Here is a 23197-nt window from a genome sequence, read left to right as displayed (position 1 = left end):
GATTTCCATTTAGAGTATAAGAACGTGCATGTTTTATGTTTGTAAACTTTTCGATTGTAAGTGTATGACACTTGTTGTCTGGATGGAACTGAAGCAACCAGTCTTTAGACCATTTCTCCAGCTCAATTTCTTTTTGTATGATAAGAGAGTCATCGGTGGAGTCAACTTCTTTAAACTCAACCAAACTCACCCAAGACCAGGGCTAAAACTAAATAAATAACTTAAAACATCCAAATGAAAACATCGACGGTGCTCGCCCTGGGATGGAGGGTGATAAAGGAAATCAAATAAATTTTAGTTTTACTTCCCCATAGACGGTAAAAGGGGATTTCTCCACAAAAAAAATGCGAATTTTAAAGCAAATAAGATTTTTCCGGGAAAAAACAGATTCAGTCACTTTAGAGAACCTTGCCCTTCGTCTCAAATTTTAAGAAAAAAAAACTAAAGAAGTAACTCCACACAAAAAAACCTATTTTTAGGCAGTTTTTGGCCCAAATTTGCCAAAACAAAATCTTTCTCGAAAAATCGGGCTCCGTCACATTTTGGATATCACCATTTCACATTAATCTGCAAAATATCAATAAAAACTAATGAGCCAATCCCGAGAAAAGCTAGTAACAGACGAACGAACGGGCGGGCATTGGTTAAATTAGAGGACCTCCGAGGTAGGTCCAAAAAGAGATTAGGCTCGGGGAAGAGATCGCTGATTAACTTCACTGGACTTTTTTTAAAATTAGAGAATATTTGACCGCTATGAAAGATCATAAGTTTTTCCCAAAAAATAAAATTTGGCGACTTGATAATAGACGGGCACAGTAATTGATATAACGACGTAAAATGTACATCACAAAATTATATCTTTTCAATTTTTTTTGAAAATAAACATGTTGCAATATTCTCGAAAAACAATTCTCTTATAGAATAATAATAATATTAACAATATTTACAGGCTCATTAAAATTAGTAGCTACAAACTTAAAGAAAATAAATATTATTCAAAATTGATCAAAAAACTGAGGGGATGCAGTCTTCAGAGACTTAGACTACTTAAGTAGAATACTTCTTCAGAATGAAAAGTGTTTATTTTTTTCAGACACATCTTTCATACCAGGTTCAGAAAGTTTTAAATTAGGATTACATAGGGAAGGTCAGTAAGAATGCAAACTTGATAATTTAAATTCTACACCACCCTCCCTAATCTCGAATCTGAATCGCATGCTTTCTAACAGATTGATCCCACAGAGAGTGCTGTTAAAAATTTCTTCAGCATATCACATATGCTAACAATTACCATTGCATACCAGATCTTGAATGTACGCATAAGCCACGAATATGATATAGAATATTACGAACGTTAGTCCTAAGTATTTGTTCAACTTGAATTTAGCGGCACCGAAGACGATCAGTGACATAGCCAACACCAGGAGCAAGATGAATCCGAATTTGACGTGTGGGATCATCACAATCTCACCATTATCATATTGAACCTGGTGACAAAATAAAATGGAAAGTGGAGAAATTAGTCGTATTCTAATGTATGGGTAAAATCGAATATCTTCTGCATTCCAGATTTTTGGCATAAGTTCTTTTCAAAACATTTACAAATATTTCTATTAATATAAGACAGTAGAGGAGATACAAGTCAGATCTGCAAAGGCATAGCAAACAAAAAGGTGATAATACGTACACAACATATAGTACCAGTCAACACGAAATCCAATTGCAAATCTCCATCAAGTACACGTTTTTAAGAATCTCAAAAGTCGTTGCAATGTAGTAAGTATTGCCATTTAAGAGTTTAGAAGGTTTCACAAATGGCCCGAAAAAGTAATTATCTTCATAAAGTTCAATACAAACCTGTTCTTCTTTGGAGAGAATGCTAACGGGTTCGAAATTACGAATGAGTGAACTGATAAGAAAAGGGAAACCCAATCCAAGGTCAATATCGAAAACGTTGGATCCAATAGCGTTCGATACTGCCATATCACCATAACCATCACGAGCTACCAGCACTGAACTCAAAGCATCCTGTTTATATAGAGAATTAAAAAAGTAGTGGTATACAACCTCGCTTTCAATCACCTAAACAGTGTCCAAATAATAGCGGATTTTGGGAAGGAATACTTTTGAAGCTGTCAATTAGTTCTATACAAAACTGGTTCAAGTTGTTTTAAAAGAGATGGCGTTCCTTTTGAACCTTGGTAACAAGAATCGCAAAATTGCGACTAAATATTTCCTTAAAAATGAAGGTCATTATTGACATATATAAAAAAGCACACATAATAAAGTATACATATATATTTGTCCAGAAAGAACTGGCATGTTGTTTGCTTTGATTTGGTGTTTAAAAATATGTACTTATCAGTCCTAAAAAAAATACAAATTTGAATATAATGAGGGCAATAAGTCTGGTTAAATGTTACTTTATTCACAAGATTTAAGGATTACTGAAAAAATACTACTGCAGATGAACTCAACTCAAAAACTAAAACTTTACAATAAATTTACATTACGACAAAGTAAAAATCTATCTTTAATAGCAACAAAGAAAAAAATGTGGCTCAAAGTTTTAAAGCATTTAAATAGGTTGTAAACAGTAGACCTTTTTTTAAAGAGGCAGCCATATTGAATAATTATGTACTCCAGCATAACAATGATACAGCCATGCATAATTACTGTATCATGCATATTTTAAAAATTCAGTAGGTATAGAGAATTCAAGATTTGAAAACAGACACTGCATTGGTTTACAAGACTAGACTAGAGAAAGATGTCAACCATCCACACGGTTCATGAAAAAAATAAAGTATTTATCAAAAAAAGGTTCTCTTTTTTTTGGTAATCAATACACCGTTTAACAGGTGTCGGTTGCGCACGCGTATGAACACTAAAGTGAGCATTTATTTTTACCTACCGCCTCTACGGTGGGATGGCGAGACTGTTAAACGGTGTATTCCAACACACAACAATCAATATACCGTAACAGGATCCCACGGTCTAAACATTATCAACCAACAAAACCCACACCACCAAAATTGTAAAAATAAGTCAATATAATTTCTATCAACAATTTCTCGTAAAATGTTTTATTTCCAACATTCTGACTGTCTGATACCAATCATGGCTGGAGTCATCATGTGTAAGAGTGACTGTGTATAACAACAAAAGTTTATTGAAAATCATCCCATGGTCATGGTGAAGCTAAAGATTTATCAACCAAACAAAACTGACGCCAAGTCAAATCTGTCGCTTAAAAATTTCCATGAAAATTACAATCGAAACTTTATCTCATAAAATGCTTTTTTCAACATTCTGGAGGTGTTCAAAGTTAGAGGTATCATATGTAGAGCCAATCAATACATGAAAAGTCATTTGCTATCCCATTTGCCATGAGATATACAAGTCAAGAAATCAAACAATAACCAACAAATCATGTCTCTTCACTTTCATGTCACATCGTGTTTATATGGGGTAACCAGAAAGTCAATCCACAAGAACAGCCATCTTCCTTTATTATGGAGTGTTCCAAAACTATTGGTAGGTTGTTTGGAAGTAAAGAAACCCACACAGTTTGATTTATTTTAAAGATTTAACTTGGTGAAAACAAACTGCATCTTTCTAGCAAAAACTCATGTTTCAACCTGCTACATAACAATTGCTAGTCGGGTCTGCTACTAACATGTAATAGTTTTATTATAACCAGGCTTGAGAATCCGTAAGGAACTTGTAACATATATTATATATATAGTTTATCAGTCGACTCGAATCATGATACATTACTTATACTTCACTGTGTGCATTTTTCGCTGTGAAATTAAAAACGGGCGTCAGTCAGGGCGTACGGAAGGCGTTTTGACACGGGAAATTATGGAGAAAGCCCGTTTTAATAAATATTTCCCTTTTGGAAAACGGGAAATATTTAATTATGGTAAGGTAATCATAAATTTACGGAAGTAGATAGCTGGGTACTAGCTCCTGTTCAACACCAAGAGAAAGCTCACCGGAATACTAGTGCCAATGGCAACCACCACAAGTCCCATTGTGAATTTATCAATCTCCAAAATACAACCAGCTCGTCCCACCAACGTTACCATAGCAAAACTTAATCCAGCGATCCATGCGATGGACATGAAGAAAGAGAGAAGGTAATATTTCTTGGTCTGTGGTGTCGAACAATTCGGGATTGTCCACGTGAACATGATAACGAATGGGAAAGATACCAAGAAGAGAATCCAACTTAAGACGCATCGCAAAAATCCGAAAAGTGTAGGGTTTGGTTTAGCAGGGATATCAGCACTGACAGGTGGCAGACAAGGACAAACCACGATCGAAAAATCTTCGTCTTCTTTATCTTCACTTTTGTCAACAGATTCCGTCTGAGCCTGTCAGTTAAAAAGTCAAATATTATCAATAGATATGACAGGGACAAGAGTTTGGTTTCCCGTCTTTGATTAAAACGATACTATGAATAATGGATTCTTCAAGCGGAATTTCTTAGATACAAATATAGCACGCCGTGGTTAATCGCTTCTTTTAAGATAAAGCTTTTTCCAACTGAGGTGAAACAATAATGATAGCAAATCGAATTTTTGTAAAAATATGAATTGTTTACCAAGTTTGAGATACTGCTCTGCAAATGACCCTTGTTGATATGTGAAAATTTTCGTTTCTTTCCATTGCTGTCTTCTTCTCCGTCTTCTTCAACGATCTGTCAGCAAGAAGAAGAAAAGTACTCTTAGGTGCCAAATAAACGGGAGGGGGGGGGAGTTGGAAAATTTTCGAAATTTCAATAAACGGGGGGGCCTAATGTCGGGGGGGGGGGGGTTGGAAAATGTACTTCTGAAAACCCAAAAATAGGGTAAATATAGGCTAAAATCAAGTTAATTAGAGAAAAATAAGGGGCCTTCTCTTTGACAGCTGAAAGTATTCTTAAAAATTAATAAACAGGGGGGGTCCTAATAAGGTCCGGGGGGTTGGGAAATTTTCGAAAAATTAACAACCGTCCAAGTTAAGGAGACATTCGAGCTTCGAAATATGAACAATCACTGACATTTCCGACAATCAGTTAGTTAACTATCTTTCAAACTGTACTACCTACCTAATATATTGGAATTCTTACTTTTCATCAACATTTTTTTATGTCATCCTGTATATCCATCTATCTGTATTTGCCCACTTGCCCCCCCCCCTTACAATAAACAAACTATTTAGTAAAAGTTATGTTACCGTTTCTGTGCCATCTTCTTTATCGCTTTTGTTGCTATTGTCAGATGAAGGATCCACTTTTCGTGATCTAGAAGGACGGAGGAAAATTCGATCATGAAGATTTTAATCGAAAGAGATATTACTTTTAATGATACATGTTCATCTCAAGAACTTAAGAAATGTTCATACTGTCATTTATTTGGAGCAGACTTTACTTTAGAACGGCAGCTTCAGTAGACAATATGAACACACAATCGGCCACACTTACCCCCATTGAGCCATCTTCTCCATCAACTTCGGATTGAATTTCATCAGAAGGATGTACAGAAAATAGAGGGCCAGTAAAATGACACTTTCGTAGATTTCAAATTTGCCATCCCATGCAAAGATGATGAAAAAGCAAATAGAAAAACAGTAAAATGCAGCGTCACGCGTCAAGGGTCGCCAATCAAGATGTAGAACCTAAAGAAATAAAACATGAACAATGCAAAAGAGAACTGGGCCGAAAACCAATAAGCCAGGAGGCAGGAGCAGACCTTCGGGCGATGGGGACCTACTGCTGGAGTTGGCCTTGTGAGATATAATTTTTTAGTAGACATTTGACCCTAACTGACGAAATCTTGAATCCAGAAGTTCTGATGAAAATATCGACCTTGCTAGATGATAACTTTTTTCTTCATAAAACACTCCCTAAAGAGCGATGAAAATAACCACACTCGACCCTGTCGAATACACCCTTTGAAATTTAGTGAAATTGCAACCGTCGCGGGGTCTCTTACTAATACCACGTCCCCGTTTCCCATTTTGACTGAGCCCGATTTTGACTGAGCGAACCCAGCCTCTCGGTTTCGAGTAATTTCACGAAAAACAGCTTAATAAAAACATAGAAACAACTGGATTTTAAGAATTATTTTTACCTGACCAGCAAAAGCTGCCGATAATGCAACAATACCAAGAAGATTGAATATGGCACTCCTATAAAAATGAAAGAAGCTATCAAATTATACCTATGCTTTTTTATACGATATTAGTAAGATTGGTGGCGTCAGTCCTCGCCTCTACTTGAAGAGCTAAAACAGAAATATTTCTGAAGGTTGCCTTCAACACTGCCTATAGGCGAAACAAAAACGCCATAATATAAAGTAACTCAGAAATTAACTCTTTTTTACAAATACAAACCAACCAGTTTATTTATAAGTTTTCGAGATAAAAAAACTCAACAAAATAAGAATGATTTAAAACTTACCCAACTATAGTTCCGACACCGACGTCACTCTCGACCGTCACACCCACAATTGACGTGAAAAGTTCCGGCGCTGAAGAGCCGGCCGCCATAAAGGTGGCACCTGCTACATCTTCTGATAAATCAAGTTTTTCACTGATCGCTTCCAGAGAAGGCACGAAAAAGTCATCACAGATGATTGCCAAAGCTAAAAAAACAAAAGAACTTGCGTTAGAAAGTTTTTCCTTTCATTTTTAAGACTTCATCAAACCAACATAACTGAGATTTGCAATACCTTCAAACAAAAACATTTCTTCATCGGGCTGTTTTACAACACCAAAGCAAAAGTTCAAAATCGAAAACCACGCGCTTTTTGATAAGAACCAAAAATTTTTGGCTTAAGCTGGGCTGTTCTTAATTTTGTGAAATTTTAAGGCTTTAATGTGCTTAAAAGGTCTTATTTTGTTCAGAACATTTTTATTCATTTTCAGACCCATGTGTGTAACGGTGTTAAAGGAATAGTGTATTGCTACAGTTGAACTCGACAGCAAAGAAACTCGCTCATGTTTTTCCCGCAAAAAGTAAAACTACCCGAATCAGTATTTCCCGTCAAGGGCGCGAGAAAACCGAACGAGATTCTAGTCTTGCTCAAAAAACGAGCTAGAAGAAAATGGCGACTGGAAAATTTTTATTGAGAAAAACTGCAATCTTTACGAGACCTCCATTGATCATTTTGTGGCTGAGCAGTGTTAATATTAACTGAAATAGGTCATATTATTATTGAACTATCATTATGGAAAGTTTCAATGTTTATTTTTCTATGATGCTGAAGATACAAGAAGATATTTAATATCAAGGTTGAATTCTTTTGCTAACCAATTTATACAGAACTATCTCTTCTCTTGCTTCTTTCAGTTAAATAACAATGTAGTCAATTTTGAACACTCAAGAGGAGAAAGAGATTTCTATTTTCTCTCGAAAGTGTGCATATGGATCTGAGAAGTGAAATGAAACTCATCAACAAGACAAGAAAGACTTGTTCATCTCTCGAAAGTGTGCATATATGGATCTGAGAAGTGAATGAAACTCATCAAGACAAGAAAGCCTTGTTCAAAGAAGATTTTCATGGTTCGTACTTCAAAATATGGGACATTTTCGTTCATCCAATGACTTGAAAAATCAACTCTGGAGACTGTAGTCTACATAACTTCGGAATACTTCGTTTCGATATAATCATGGAATGTGGATATTATTTTCTCGATAAAAGCACTGTATCATGAGATTTTGCACGAACCAAATAAAATGAAGTGAAAAGTAACTCTACGATGAATGAAAGACTCTGTCTGGTTCTGAGCATCATATAGTACTGATTTGGAATTTTATGAAATAATGTTGAGGAAGTAGGACACATTGATTTGATTAAATTTAAAATCCTGTGACTATCATTGAAAATTAAGATCAAACCATCGATCAAGGGACTTTGTCTTCTTGTGCTTCTGGCATAGTTCGACTCTGAAGCTACATATCTCTGCACCCTTTTTGAAAGTCCTCGTACATGCTATGATTTGGGAACAGTTGAACGTATTTTTCATGTACCAGTTTGTTTCGTGATGGATGGACATAGCTGCATTTTTTTACATGGTTTACAGTGGTATGGATATGCTGCTGTAAGAAGAACTGTTTACATTTTATTTACGTTGTTAACTTGAGTGAATGTGGAATATTGTGACTGATGTTGTATGAAGTGACGATAAATACATATACTCAATGATAAAATTTTAAGATATTAAAAACATTTTCTGCTAAAAAAGGAAGTATTTTTTCAGCAACAGTTTTCCCTATGAAGTGCTACTGTGTGAAAAATTCTGAGGGTGCTTTAATTGAGAATTTTTTTTTGAATGGAAAGAAATATTTTGGAAGGCAATTTCAAAGAGGAGGTCATATTATTATTCAAATACTTTTGCATCACTTTTGATAAAAGTGAAGCCATAAAGAATTTGTAAATACTTTATATAGTTTTCAAAATCCAATTGTATATACAGGAATTTTGTAATGTCATGTTATTTTTTTCAAAAAATGTTTTATGCTTTATTTACTATTTGTTATTTTGTTCATCTGCTCTTGATGAAACACAAAGAACACAGGAAAACAAAAAAGAACTGTTTATATCTTCTCATCTCACAATCTCTTTGTGTATAGAAAAACTCTTGTGTAGTATTTACATTTGTGAATCAATTTTGGCATAGCAAAACAGAAAATTTCCTTCATATAAGTATGATAGAAGACAGAAGAAATTACACGAAAGATTTTTCATTCCCCTCCCAACTTTTTTATGTCGCAAAGTATTTTTCGGTTTGTTTAGATTACGAAAACGAAAGTGAAAATCCCGTTCGACCAATCAAATTGTAAACTTTTATCGCGCTCGACCAATCAAATTCCAGACACGTGACCATAATATTTTGATTTGCGTAGCAATACACTATTCCTTTAATTTCTATATTTTTGATTCAGACTTGGTCCTATTTATCTTGTTCTAAAACATTCACTAGAGCTGAGCGTCAGGTTGTTTTTAGGTTTTAACAAATATTTAGCCTTGTATGTGTCCTTATAAAAGAGTGTATACCACCGGGCCACTTTAATCGCGCTATCCAGTCTATAAGAGAGCTAAAGTGAACCCCGGGCCACAAATAATAGGATAAGTAATTCTCTGGTGGCATTTTTAAAGGCTCTTTCTTTAGTAAACCAACAAAAAGGCTATCTGAAAGAATGCCTTAAAATGAATGTTTAGGAGACAACAGGGACGGTGAAATGAACCATTTTTTATACTTTGACTTAAATCTCTGAATACAAGGGAAATAGGTTCCAACACGCATAATGAAATGGGATATTTTGATTGTCAACATTATTCAAGCAAAATAAACCAAATAGTTTCACATTAGACAAGGTTTTCATAGGGAAAAGAGTATGTTTAATGTTTAGTAAACTTTTGAACTGCATGATGTTGATGCTCCTTCTGTTGGTTTTATTATTCTCGCCATTTACAGGTAATCAAAAACTTATTTTGCTGTTTTCTGTAAAATATTGATCCGAACAAGTTTAGCTTCATAAAGTTCGACAGTCCAAAACCTTTGTTCACAATTTAAAATTTCTCATGCTAATACGAGAAATATCTTCTTATGCCTTTTTATTATGGACACTGTTATAAAAAGATAGTCATAGTACGAAATTACTTAAAACTCGGATATGGGCATGTATCACCTATTCTCTATTCAAGGGTTTAAACAGGGACAGTGTGTCCAAAAATCGAACAGGAAAAATAATTTAACTCTAGTATTTCATTAATGATAATAACTAGTTTGCTTCAACTTCCATTTACCAGTATCTACCCCACCATGCTGTGACATCCATGTTTCACAAGACACCAATGCAAATGATGAAGATGGTTGTGGATTGCGATCAGAACCTTGTCGCACCATCACATACGCATTCAAGAATTGTTTAGTACAACAATATATAAGTGTATGTCATTTGATAGTAGATGGTGGATCCTTAACAAACGCTTTGTTTACCACGTCAATGCTGGAAATGGATCACAGTATACATCGGACCAGTTCTCAATCTCCTTAGAAGCATTAGATTCAAGGGTTCAGCCAATTATCAAATGTAATACGACCACAGCTAATGAAACATGTATGGCGATACAGACTCAGTCTTTAAGCATCGTATCATTTATCTTTGAAAGCGAACAACCTTCTCAAAAAGCAGCTCTACATATAAAAGACTCAGAATATGGTATTTCTGAATTAGTAATTACCGATTGCATATTCAACGGTTTGACGATTCAGTTATTTTCAACCTACGGTGATATAGAAAATTGTATATTCACTTTCATGAAGTATATTTCCACCTTGGAGGTATCAATATTTCTCAGCAAGCCATTCGGACTGACCAATATTCTAGAGTTAAAATTGTAAACACTACTATTGATATAGGAACAGGTTTGGTATTTGAGTGTCCAGAAAACACGGAAGTAAAATATTCTTATGATGACAAGAACTTTGAATATTTCTGCTTGTCTTTGAAAGGAAGAAAGTATTCAACACAACCATCGACATTATTTTGGACAGGAACTTTTCAGACTTCTAGTGCACCACAATTTGAATGTCCTGATGATGGAGTATGGACGGAAAAAGGGGTCCTAAGTGAAGGAAATTATTGGGGATATGTTGGCAAAAATACAGGAGAAATCTCTTTCCAGAGATGTCCTTCAACCTACTGTTGTCAATCGATGAAGGACTGTACCTCATATGATACTTGTCGTAACGACAGAGTTGGCAAACTTTGCAGTAGTTGTCCATCTGGATACAGTTTCACAATATTTAACGAGTATAGTTGTGTTGCTAATGAGAAATGCAATGCTAGCATTATTTGGTTTGTTTTGTCTGACTCACTCATAGTTCTTTTAATGTTGATGTTTTCTGAAAAAGTTTTTTACGTTTTTGCGCATTTGGGACGAAAGAAAGAAAGAAATGTAAGGAATTTGACGCAGAAACAGTGGCGTAAGGAACATAATGATAATGCAAAAGTTTTAGGACAGCGACATGAAAGAAAGGAGATAGAAGGGAAACGAAAAGGCGAACAAAGATTTGACGGGCATAATGCCCATGGAGAACAATCATCAAAACTGGTGAGTGGTGAGAAACCAAATTATGGAGGTTGTAATTCAACATCTGCGAGCAGCAACACAGAATACAACCATGATAATTCGTTCGATTGCCATCAAAATACTAACGAGCTTCGTCCTTTAGTCGCTGAAAATAACCTGAACCAAAATAATATCATTGGAAACCCAATGCCACTTTCGACCCAAGGAATGATGAAAATCATATTCAACTTTTACCAGATCCTCGGTCTGATATTGATTCAGAACCCTTTATCACTTAAGAAATTGATTCCAACTGAAATTCTCGTCTCGATTTTCTCGATCAAGTTGCAGATACCTTCTCTCGAATGGAACACTTGTCCCCTTGAAATGAAAAGTATGACGGAACTTGAAATCTTTAGGATCATTGTATGGTTTACACCATTTGCTAGTCTGTCAGTTGGAGTATTTGGAATTGGCCTTTACGAGTATATTACTACCAGGAGACTCCAAAATGATCAACCGAGAAGGGAAATAGTCTATATCGATGAAAATACCAAAGCCTTTAACAAGATCCCCTTACCTGTCCGTATCAAATGCGCTTACATTCAACTGTTATGTTTCGGCCATACTGCAATCACCGTATTATCCTTTCAGCTAATCCATCCAGTCACCATCAATGGTAGTTCATATCATTTCATGGACGCTTCAAAGGCATTCTCCACCGACAGCGTAATCGTCTCGTCTTCTCTTTTCGTCTTGTTCTTTTGGTGTATACCCTTTATCCCTGCTCTGTACAAGGCAACAAGATGGTTAAGACAATGTAGGATAACTCCAAACCAATTTCTCCTGATTCTAACATTTCCACTCAGTGCATTGGTCTTTTTGTTAAAGCAACACAAAACACCAGAAGCTCAAAACCGATCAACAGAGATGAATGGACAGATAGCTAAACATATTCTTCACACCCTGTTTCAACCATACCGATTAAGAGAGTCACGTGATCAAAGAAAGGAGCAAGCTGTTTGTTGGGAGTGCATGTACCTCTTCTCGCGAACCGTTTTGGCTTTTGTTTGTACCTTCAGCGTTCGTCCGGAAAATCGCCTATGGTTAATTTCGTCCTGTCTTTTATTGCATTATGGTATACACCAGACCTCGCAAATATTCAATTTAACCCGCTTAAACATGGTTGAGTCAATCTGCTTACAAGCTTTAATTTTGATAAATTGCATTTCGATTTTAATGGAAACATCTACGAAAGATCAGGTTATTGGCAACAATGCCAATTATGTTGTACTTCTTTCTTTCGCACCTTTCATCTCTTATCTGATGTTTCCATTATTGGATATTGTTTATGGCAAAGTTGGCAAATATTTAACAAGACGTTATGATGGCCTAAATTGAACGATTGATTTTTGACTCTTTTTATATATTTGATTGGCAGCAATTTAAAATGTAAAATGTTTAACTTTTATTTTTTATTTTCTGAATTACCTTTCCAACAGATAGTGCTCAATGTTTTATTTCATCTAATCTCCGGGATTCCTTATAGTTTGAAACATACAACACTATAATCAACTTTGTTTTTAGTGCCAACACGTGCGTATTGACCCTAATAGCGAACTACCAAGCTGAGGACTGAAGTGAGATTCGAAATCGCGACTTTTTCATTACTAGTGCAAACGCTCTATCGACTGAGCTGTCCAAAAAATATCGTTATAAAACTGGGGTCAATGCACACATCGTGTTGACATAAATTAAAATGATGCAAAAATTTTCAGCCGGGAAAGATTTTAATTATTTTTCACACTTCGTGCAAGCGTACTCACAAATCGCGTGTCCGCTAATTCTCTCCAATATTTAGTGTTATATTTGATAGATTTTTTTATATGAACCAAGTTAATTTGAAAACTCTGATTATGAAAAATTAGGTATGTTAGTTTAGAAACATTAAATTACTTTTCTGTCTTTATATCCTAGTTTTATAAATTTTTATAATGGAATATATTTCACTGCTTGTTTTGGTGTTTTAATAATAATTGAAAAGAAAGTGAAAACTTTTAAGATGGCGGTATCCTCCATTTCACTGGATCTTTAAAATCATCAGGAAGCATCAGTCAGAAGTAGGCTCTATCGCAAAGTTAAATTGTCTAAGAATCAACCACGAAAGTATAAATCCTATGTTACCTGATAGGTGATTGAAGAAAGATGTGTTGAAAAATTACAAAACTTAAAAAGCGTTGTCCGAATAAAATCGCAATAATATTGAAAAAGAAAATAAAATTGTAAAAAAGCAACCCAATTATTTAGCGAGGGCATGCTTGATAAGTCACGGAGCATCCAGAACGGGAAAAAGTAAATAAATTTTCTAATGTGACGCATCTCAAATTACAAAACCCCAATACGTTACGAAAAAACTTATCTTTTGCGAAAAGCGTTTCGAAAAGTTTTCTTTTTTTAATGACCCCCCCCCCCCAAAAAAAAACAATTTGAAAAAAGGATTGTTTAAAGGAGGATGGTAGGAAAACGTTCTAAGTAAAAAAAAATTAAAGTGGAAAGAGCTGACGATCAAGGATAAATTCTCGTTAATTGCTAAATCACATTCCTAAATTAGGTTGCATGGGTGTCGAGGAGGAACTGAAGGAATGTATGACCAGCGGAATGGAACACAATCAACATTCAGTGATCTCTAATTTAAACAGCCGAATCTCTGCCGACTTTATGTCTCGTCTCGAGTTTCACTGACACTCAAAAGTTTGAAATGTTACAAACAAAATTAGTTAATTTGGAGAGAGCTTTACTGACAAGAAACCATATATTTGTATCTTGACTGAAAAATGGGAATAGAAAAGGAGCCAAGCTAACGATCAGCTGTGAAAATAATGTTTCTCAAGGTTTTCTCAACATTTTACTAGGAATACATAGGGTTTTTTTTCGAGGGAAATTTTGAGTTAATTTTCAAGAAATTCAAATTCTAGTCCTGTATACACCATGAATAAAGCGCTAAAACAATCCACTATGTATATTTTCAAAGCTAGAGATCGTAGTCAAATCATTTTTCGCTGAAAGAACGTTCGTGATTTTGCTGAGGCCTAGAGTGGGTGACATTTTCAAAAGGTGACACGCCTATGATTCTGTTTGTTCCAAAAATCCATAACAAAAATTGATCTTACCAACAAACACGATGAGAATAAGGATACAATACAAAGCAACCCATCCTTTAGCAGACGCTGGTGAATACCAAGAGTCTGGATTCGAATAGTTCCGTGTATGACCGATCTCAAAGTTGCATTGTTCCCATTCGAAAGCGCTCAGTAGGTGACGACTAGTTGCACCGTGTGATTTGCTTGTGTAATCTTGTGTAGAAAAGAAAACATAAGAGGTGAACATAAAAAAGCCGTAGTACACATATACTACAACAAGTCTTATACACCAGGGGGGGCACGCAGTTACTACAAGACATGATGTGTAGTAAGTGCTTTTTCAACACTTTTTTTCAGGACCACCACCCTTTGCAGTTACTACACCTTGGTAGTAACTGTTTTCAGAAAAGATTTCCAGGTACCACCCCTGTTTTTGAGTGATATCATCAAAAACATGCTCGAAATTACCCTAAATTGCGATTATTTTTCAACCTAAAGCCATTTTTGTGCTAGATTTTCTTTTAATTTACTTGGTTTACAGCTGTTGAGACAGGTTGAGAACATTTTAATGATAATTAGGGAAAGCATAATTTCAAAGTTGAGTCTGAGAAAAATTAATCAAATTTTTTTTCGTCCATTTATAACAAATATTTTTTTTAACAAAGAATTTTTTCACAAAAAAATTCATTTTTGGTGAAAAATTTTGAAAGTTCTTTAAAAAGAATTAAAATATAAGCACTTACTACACCAAAAGTGCTACCGTTAGTGTTTGGCACCACCCCCAAACAGCAGTTACTACACTGTGTAGTAACTGTTTTCATAACTTCTGAATACAGTACCACCACGGTAGTAAGTGTCATACTGTCTTGTAGTAACTGCGTGCCCCCCCTGTATACACGTTTTTTATAAGAACATCCAAAACTTTTGCAGCCTTTGGATGTTCTTAACATTTAGAGTTTTTAAGCCTAAAAAAATTCTTAACATGTTCTTATTGTGACAATTTTGTGAATATATTTTTGACCATTTTCCTAAGAAAAAGGTATTTTTGAATCCACAAAGCCTTAAAATGTTCTTAACTTGTTCTTAACATTTTTTCCATCGAAGCCTTATGTTCTTATATAGTTTGTTCTTATAAAATGAACGTGCACTCTTGAAAACACACAAAAAGATATGATTTTGAAGTTCAAAATCCTGTGACAATCCTACTCTAACTGACAGAACTTTTAACTTTGAAAGCCTGCATTTTTTATATGTTTGAGTACAAGACTTGTTGTGGAGTGTTGTGGAATACTCTTTTGCTGATTAAATTCAACTTTGAGAAATCGTAAATTTGTTGCTTATTTTTTGGGTTAGGAGTTTTGCCTACAACTTGAGTTTTTTCCAAAAAAACTTTTTCATAACCTAATGGGCTGTTCCAATAAAAAACGTACATGGGGGTGGACGAGCCTTTTCAAGTCAGAAAAAATTATTGTAAATGTGCGGATCCTAAAGGTTGGACTTTTTAGTGATTTTTTTACTGTATATAATGTTTGAAAGGAAAAAATAAAATTTGAAGTCCTAGCCATAAGCAAAAAGCTCGTACCCATCCATGTCTATTTTTAGCTGTTAAAGCATAATAATTTGAGTTGAGTTCTTTTTCAGGACATGAAACTTGGATATTCAAAATCTACTCAAAATTCCGCTTCCACTGATATATAACATGATAGGGTTATTTTCAAGTTAATATTCCGGTTTTTTTGGATTTCGGCCGAAAAATTACCCATTTTTGGCCAAAAAAGTGATTAAACGCTAAAAATCATAAATGAGAAATATGTAATTATTTTCCTGAATTTGTAAGAAATATTATAATTTTAATGTAAAGTTGTCAGAAATATATACTAGAATGAGAAAAATAAACTTAGAAAGCTAAAACATGAGCTGAATCCTAAAAAAAAACCCGGGTTTTTCCAAAATTAGTCTACGAAACATTTTGATCAAAAATGAGAAAATCCACCTTGCAGGACTTCTAGTTCATTGTAATTCTGCATTTTTGACTTTATTTTTTGCATATTCTGATATACTCTACCTATTTGAAGAATTTTCAAGCAAAGAAATCTCAATTCAAGTACAATTGACGAAAAGATAGGGGAATTTTGACATAGGCCCAAATTTTCCGTCACGGCGTGACAAAAACTAAAAAGGGCTACAGAAAATCTTGTGGGTTGATTTTTGAATTTCTATTTTAGGTTTCTGATTAACACTATATGGTTGATGTTTCATGGAGAAAATTAAGGCCTGATTCCACTCTCATAGATTTTTACAGGCTATTGAAAATTTTCCGTCACGGCGTGACAAAAACTCTGACCTAGTACTAGTCAGTGAAAAAATGGATTTGAAAGCCTCAAATCATAGATTTAACCAGTCCAAGTCCTATAGAAAGTTGACTCAGCTTGCCTTTTGTTAAGTTTTTTGAATCTATACCTGAAAAAAAAACCCTGTAATAAGGACATCATTCCAAAGCAGTTTTTTCAGTACCGTAGCAGCAGGCTCAGATTTAGCCTATGTCGATTTTTCAGGAACATATGCATGTTATATATCAAATTGTCGGAAATTTTATGTAGATTTCAAAAATGGTTAAAAGTAGGGGTTAAAAATGAAGTCAATGAGAAGAAAATGCAAAACTTGATGATTTTTTCTCCTATTTTGGCCTGCGATTTTACAAAAACCTAAAAAATGCGATAAAAAATTTCTAAAGCGAGGTTAAGCTCTATTTTTTTTTTTGCTTTTTGCTACAAAATACCATAGCTTCCCATAAAAATAGGTTTTAGAGAGATTTGAAGACCTTCATTTTTTGACATTTTTAAAATTTTTGGGTACGAGCTTTTTGCTTATAGCTTCCTGCCCTCGTGTACATCCTTATTGCATCCCCGCTGGAAAAAAAATCTTTACTAGGTCAGACGGATGTTACAAATGCGTGTGGCAGTTATTGATTTCATTCAAGTGATTTGAAAAAAATTATACCTGGTGTATTTTCGCGACCATAGAATTTGAAAGCAGCATACGCGAAAATAGCGATGACAGCCAATCGTCTGATACTTCCAATTGGTGTTGGACGACTACATTGTAGCATCGTTATCTGAAGGAATAATCCAGTAAATATATGGACAATCACGCACGAAGAGCTGTTTATATGGAAACAGCCCTCCCTCCTCCTTCAAAAGCCATTTTTTTCTGCTCTTATAAAAACAAGCAAAAACAAGTTTGAAAAACCGGTGCTAATGCGTACTGGTGCATAGTGGGAAAGATTAAGGCGTTAGGTAGAAATAGAGCACTCAAAAGCAAATTGGAATGGGTTTTTTGTTTAAATTAGAGGATTTTATATATAGAGGATTAATATATATAGTTTCAATTGGTTCCATTTAGGCAAATCGAGATATTTTGAGGTCTTTGTCAAAATTTGAACCTTAAAAAAATGCATAAAACGGCACATTTTTGAGAAAATTCATTCAATTTTTCCAATTTCTTCATCCAAAAACAGCTTCTTTTGGATGGAATAGTCTTTAGTCTTAAGCTTTGCAAATCAAGTCAAAAAATTGCTTTTGGCTTCAAAATTGGGTAACTATGGCCTTCTTTGCTCTGTAGAGTGGGAAAGTCGAAAAATGCTATTTTTCCAAATTCTTTTAATGCTCAATAAAGACTGAAATGGACAAAAATTCAGAAAATCGACCCAAACTTAAGCCTAATGTGTTGCAAATTTCATGTAGAATCGGAAACAATTGGTTTTTGATAAATTCCCGGACAATTCCACCTGCTTGCCCACAGTGTGGTGCTATATGACTTACCTTAAAGACTTCATTCCATCAAAACAGAAATTATTTACAACTTCAACTTCAAACACTGTCAAAATGAGAGCTTCTGTGCTCAAAATTAAGAGCTGCATGTAAGTATAAATAGATACGAAAGGGAGGGATCGTAAATTTAGAAATGAAAAACAGGAAAAAACAGCTCAATTAGTAAATCAAGCAGTTTGCTGCTCCACCTCGACATAAATCAGCATATACAATACAAAAAAAGACAACACAACAAAATTATATAAAAATCGTAAATTATTAACAACAAATGCAAAATATATTCGTCACTGTCATCAACTCTTTCACCTCTTTGAGAGTTTGAATTTTTTTTTCTCAAACTAATTTTTAATCTCTCCCTTTTCTTCTGATTTTTCTCTCTTGTCTCGTTCCTCTTTCCTTTCCTCGTTTTCTTCGTTTGTAGTAGTAATACTGTATAATATTGAAACACAAAAAAAACTTATCATTTTACTTTACAATATACAAATACTCTCTTGAGACTATTTCCATTCAATTTAGAGAAAAAAGTTCTCATCTCTCCTCTTACTTTGGTTTTCAGTTTTCCTTTAAATAAAACATACCCTTGAATTTTGGTCAAGAGATGAGAATAACCAACCATACTGTAGATAGAATTTCCTTTCAAGGCTCAAATAAGACTTTTTCATCGACATTTTTTAAGCCTGCTTTTTTCTTTTTTTTTTCTGGGGGGATTTTACACATGAAATACTGAAGACAAGAAAGGCTCTAATATAAAATTTTAATTTCAACATTTACACAATCAATCAAAGTTATATCAAATTGCAGCAATTAGAGGCAATTATGAATAATGTTTAGAAACAATGGTTAGAGATAGCCTGGATATCCAGGCTGTAAACTATTTCACAGTCTAGTTTTTAATATTTTATGTTCTGGTTTACAGCCTGGTCTCCCTAGAGCGATTTGCATTCTCATATGAGAATGCAGTCCGCTTGCTTGCGCTCACTTCGCTAAAGCCGTAAGGGCCAATCTACATGGCGTGGTGCAATTCTAAAGCAAAAATAGGATAGTCCTCCAGTTGCTAGTGAAGATAGGGCTTTCTGTTACATGAAAACATGAAAAAGAAGAAAACAGAGACAAGTTCATTTTCCAAGAAAACATGGTTGGTCATGATAATGTATGCAAACTTTTTTATGGACTTTGGTGTAATCTTTGGATGTTTTAAACAGTTTTAGATCTTGTAAGACTGCTTTTTATTAACTTCTGTTTTGTTGCCCTGGGTTGGCTAGGAAACATGGGTTTGCACTTTCTTTCTCTAGGGCGACCAAGCTCTATAATTTAAGAACTTTGTATGTTGAGGTAAATTTTGTTTTTTCTTAAATTTTGAGCTTGGATATCCAGGCTAGGTTAGAGACTGCGATAACTTTTCATAAGTTTGGATTTCAAAGGGTTGCTTGGTTACAGGAAAATGGGGGCCACTCTAAGCTGACTGAAAGCATGATTTAACTACTAGTACTACCACGACTTCACTATTTTTGTTGCATGGCTTTCTAAATCTACTTCTAGATCTAGAAAGCCATGGTTTGTTGGCATTTTAAAGCCTTAACTTAATTGTTATACGGGTGTTATACATATCCTTCTTGATCAGTTCTGATTTTTATTTTGGGCTTTAGACTGGATGTGCTTATTTTTTGACAATTTAGAGCCTTGAATGTTCTTGTTCTTGACGAAACTAATTTATTGAAAAGTATTACCTTAAAAGTTATAAAAACTGGCCCTCAAGTCAAACAAATCTGCTCTAATTTACGTAATTGTAGTAATTCTTTAGTTCCCAACTTCAAATAATTTGAAGTTGGGAAGTAAAGAATTACTACAATTACGAAAGTTTATTTGAATTCAGAAAAATTTGAGCATATGTTCTCTTCAATTCTCAGGCTGGCCATGTTCTTGCTGGACGAAACTTCATTCGAAGAAGATCTATTATTAAGAAAAACCAACTTATATACAGCAATTTATAGCATTGAAGACAATTATTGTTCTAAGACTTAGACTTTAAAAATATCACTTCCAAATTATTTGGATGATTATAGAAAATGGGTAATTTTGAACATTGCATGTTTTGGAATGAAAGTAAAGCTATATACAGTATATACTTTTTTGGTATGAACAAAATGCTTATAGCAGTGAAAAAATTCAAAGTTTTTACATTTACTAAAAACTCGGGACTAAAAATAAAAAACACAGAACATTAAAAGAGATTAAAACCTACTGTTTGACGATCAATCCAATATCTTTACAATGAAATTTTCACCATTCTTATGAATTGTCTTGTCATTTTATTTATGGAATGCTTTTTTTCTATTTTTACGATAACAACCAAAATATTTTTAACGTTCGAAATTTCAATGAACGTTCGAAAGTAAAAAAGAAGACATTGCATATGACATAAACAAACAAGGCAGGAGGCGATGATGAATTCAGCCCGCGCGGCTGGCGCGTGCATACCTTCACCCTACCCAGCGCTGTTTAAAACCATTGAGTTTCAAGCCCGAAGGGCTAGAGGTCAATCTCTAACCTTTCTCAGGCAAGAAAAATTGAAGGCTTAAAATATGCGCCGTATTTTTGATGACGGATTGAATCTAGCAATTCCTTTGTTTTCGAGTGATATATTTTTCAAAATTAAGCGGTAAATTTTAGTTTCAATCTGTCATTTGTGTAAAAACCAGGCGGGTCGCTCAAGGCCGCGCAACTTTGGTAGGATTTGTTGGCTTCAAATCCTACCAAGGAGATTGACCTCTAGCCTTCGGCTTGAAACTCAATGTTTAAAACCCCCTTTTTTCCTACAAAAAGCAACTACCCTATGGGTACCAGAGGCCAAATTTTCAGAGAAGATATTTAGTATTTATTCGAGCTTTGATAATCACGGAAAGAACAACTTGTTCCTTAAAGGGTCCTAAAATCACGATAGTCGAAATTTTTTGAAAAAAACTGGCAAACAGTATTAATTTAACATCGATGATCGAACGAAAAACTTTTTAAGGGTCCCGAAAACCCAAAACCCCCGTCCTCTAGCAAACCTCCCCCGTCGGGGCAACTGTTGTTTTTCGCAGGCCCTATTTTTAAAGCGGAATTTTTTAAATGCTCTCATCACCGTATTTAAAAAAGGTGAACCTTGTCAAGAGACGGGCTGAAGATGTTCAAATGTGTTAACTTAATTGAGCAAAATGAAAAATAATACGGCAGGGATGATTCTCTCCCTTTCTTGAAAGCAGGGAAGTAAAAAAAAGAAATAATGACAAAACCTTATCATTTGAAAAAGAATCGAATGTCGAAAGTTCGAATAGAATGCTGAAAGTTTTGGCACGTTCCAGCTGGATATGGCGGTTGAAAAGAAAAAAGAAAAAAGTCTGCTGGAAAAAAGTGGTCTGTTCTACTGAAGATTTGGATCAGCTGGAAAAATATGATCTGTTCTTATGAAAAAAAAATTGGATACAGTATCCAAAATATAAGGTCTAAGAGTTTCCTATCTGCTCTGAGGGAATTTAAAAAAAGTCAAAAAATCTATGAGATCTGTTCTTTTCCTTCTGAATGTGGTTGCGTGGAGTGGCAGCTGAAAATTCTCCATCTGTGTAGAACATCTGGAAATTATCGATCTGTTCGCACAGATATTTAAACTGTTAGCTGGAAATTAAGTTTCTGTTCTTAAAAGTCCTTCAGTCGAGCTGGAATTTAGCGATCTGTTCTTATAAGATTTTGTCCACCCTGGTAGATAAGAACAGTTAACTCGCATAAAATCAATCGCCTGGTAATTTCGTACCTGTTTCGAAAGTTTTTTTACCTCCTAGCTGGAAAAATATAACTGTTCTGAAGTAAAATTTTTCCCCTGGAAAACGAGGAACTGTTCTTAATTTCGGGGACATCCTTACAGCTGGCAAATCAGAACAGATAATTGCAAATTTTAGGTCGGTGGCTGCTTCTTAAGTTTGAATCTTCATTCCCGAAAGTAAACAAATCACAAACACCAAGCAAGACGGTAAGGTACTAGTCACAACATAATTCGAAGAATGAAACTTACAGATCTTATCTATTCACTATTGAGGGGTGTGAGCAGGATCTTATTTAAAATTAATAACCTTACAATATCCATTTCAATGAAGATCTACTTAATTATAAATATCATTAAATCCTAGTTTAATAAGAACCAGTATTAATAAATGACAATATATCTTTACAGATTTATTGACCATTTCGACGTGCCTCCTTTGTTGCTTTTTCTTCCATCAAAGTCAATCGAATTAATAGAAAATAGAAATAAAAACAATCTTTTGTCAGTGTAATAAACCTGGTGATCGAATATGTTCACTGGTACCTCGTTTCAATTGATAGGTTCACTTGACGAGACGGTGGATAATTTGCTTTCTGTAACTATCGAAAATAAGCTCTTTTCTAATAGATAGAGATCGACCTAGCAGAAATAGGTTTTGCCCTACAGAAATAAAAACAGAATAAGAACAATTTTTGGCTCAAAGTGCCAAAAAATGAGAACAGCGGAGCCTCGTCAAAAATCTACTGGTTCTCAATTCTAAAAAAGGGTCTTAATACAATATACACTATTTAAAATTTACACAAAGGCACAATCGAATCATAGATTTGACATAAAAATGAAATTAAAAATATTTTAATCGCTCACCTCAACAGAAAGTTTTCTATTTTACTCAAAACGTCACTGTTTTCGTCACAGCCAATAGACCCTAAAGAAATAATGAAAAGCTATATCTTAATAATTATGTAACCAAAAGAATCAATACATCTGAAGTTAAAGTGCTGCTAGATTGTTTGTTATATTATAAACAATCTGTCCTGCACGGGAGAAAAGATAAACAAGCATTCAGTCTATATTAAATGTATTCATAAACTATCAATGGAATGATAGGGTTCAAGAGGAAAAACATTTACATAATCACGCGATGAGGGTAACAACTTGTTATTTCAAAGAAAGAGTTCGAACCTGGAAAACTGCTATTAAAGCTTGGTCAGCCATCTTTTCTTCTTTGGAATTATCTATTTTTGAAGTTTTTTTCATTTTTATATCTAGAAGATAAAATAATTGAATAATAACCACAAGAATTAAAAGCTTCTAGTTTTAAAAACTTCATATAAAAACAGGGAGTTGATCAAAACT

The 23197-nt window shown here is 34.5% G+C and overlaps 2 protein-coding genes across 4 annotated transcripts; one reads left to right on the top strand and one right to left on the bottom strand.

Annotated features, from left to right (window-relative positions):
• Positions 1-833: 833 nt before the first annotated feature.
• On the bottom strand, positions 834-23108 carry LOC136811459 (sodium/potassium/calcium exchanger 1-like). Of its 3 annotated transcripts, XM_067068070.1 has the most exons (12): positions 23024-23108; positions 22706-22766; positions 17213-17327; positions 14243-14425; positions 6452-6635; positions 6123-6180; positions 5474-5667; positions 5227-5293; positions 4613-4708; positions 4002-4382; positions 1858-2028; positions 834-1487 (listed from the first exon to the last, which is right to left on the bottom strand). In XM_067068070.1, exons 3-12 carry the CDS (start codon positions 17319-17321, stop codon positions 1281-1283), a joined length of 1650 nt encoding a protein of 549 aa, XP_066924171.1. In that variant the 5' UTR covers positions 17322-17327; positions 22706-22766; positions 23024-23108; the 3' UTR covers positions 834-1280. The 3 variants fall into 3 exon arrangements, with proteins under 3 accessions (XP_066924171.1, XP_066924168.1, XP_066924170.1); XM_067068067.1 differs by lacking the exons at positions 22706-22766; positions 23024-23108 and adding an exon at positions 20285-20394; XM_067068069.1 differs by lacking the exons at positions 22706-22766; positions 23024-23108 and adding an exon at positions 18034-18551.
• Positions 10335-12569, top strand: LOC136811458 (uncharacterized). Its single transcript, XM_067068066.1, has one exon. The coding sequence runs from the start codon at positions 10716-10718 to the stop codon at positions 12471-12473; it is 1758 nt and encodes a 585-aa protein (XP_066924167.1). The 5' UTR covers positions 10335-10715; the 3' UTR covers positions 12474-12569.
• Positions 23109-23197: the final 89 nt, after the last annotated feature.

Source organism: Clytia hemisphaerica, unplaced genomic scaffold, assembly GCF_902728285.1.
Source record: "Clytia hemisphaerica strain Z4C2 unplaced genomic scaffold, Clytia hemisphaerica genome assembly, whole genome shotgun sequence".
In the NCBI taxonomy this organism is placed as follows: domain Eukaryota; kingdom Metazoa; phylum Cnidaria; class Hydrozoa; order Leptothecata; family Clytiidae; genus Clytia; species Clytia hemisphaerica.
This window is presented reverse-complemented; position numbering and strand designations above follow the sequence as displayed.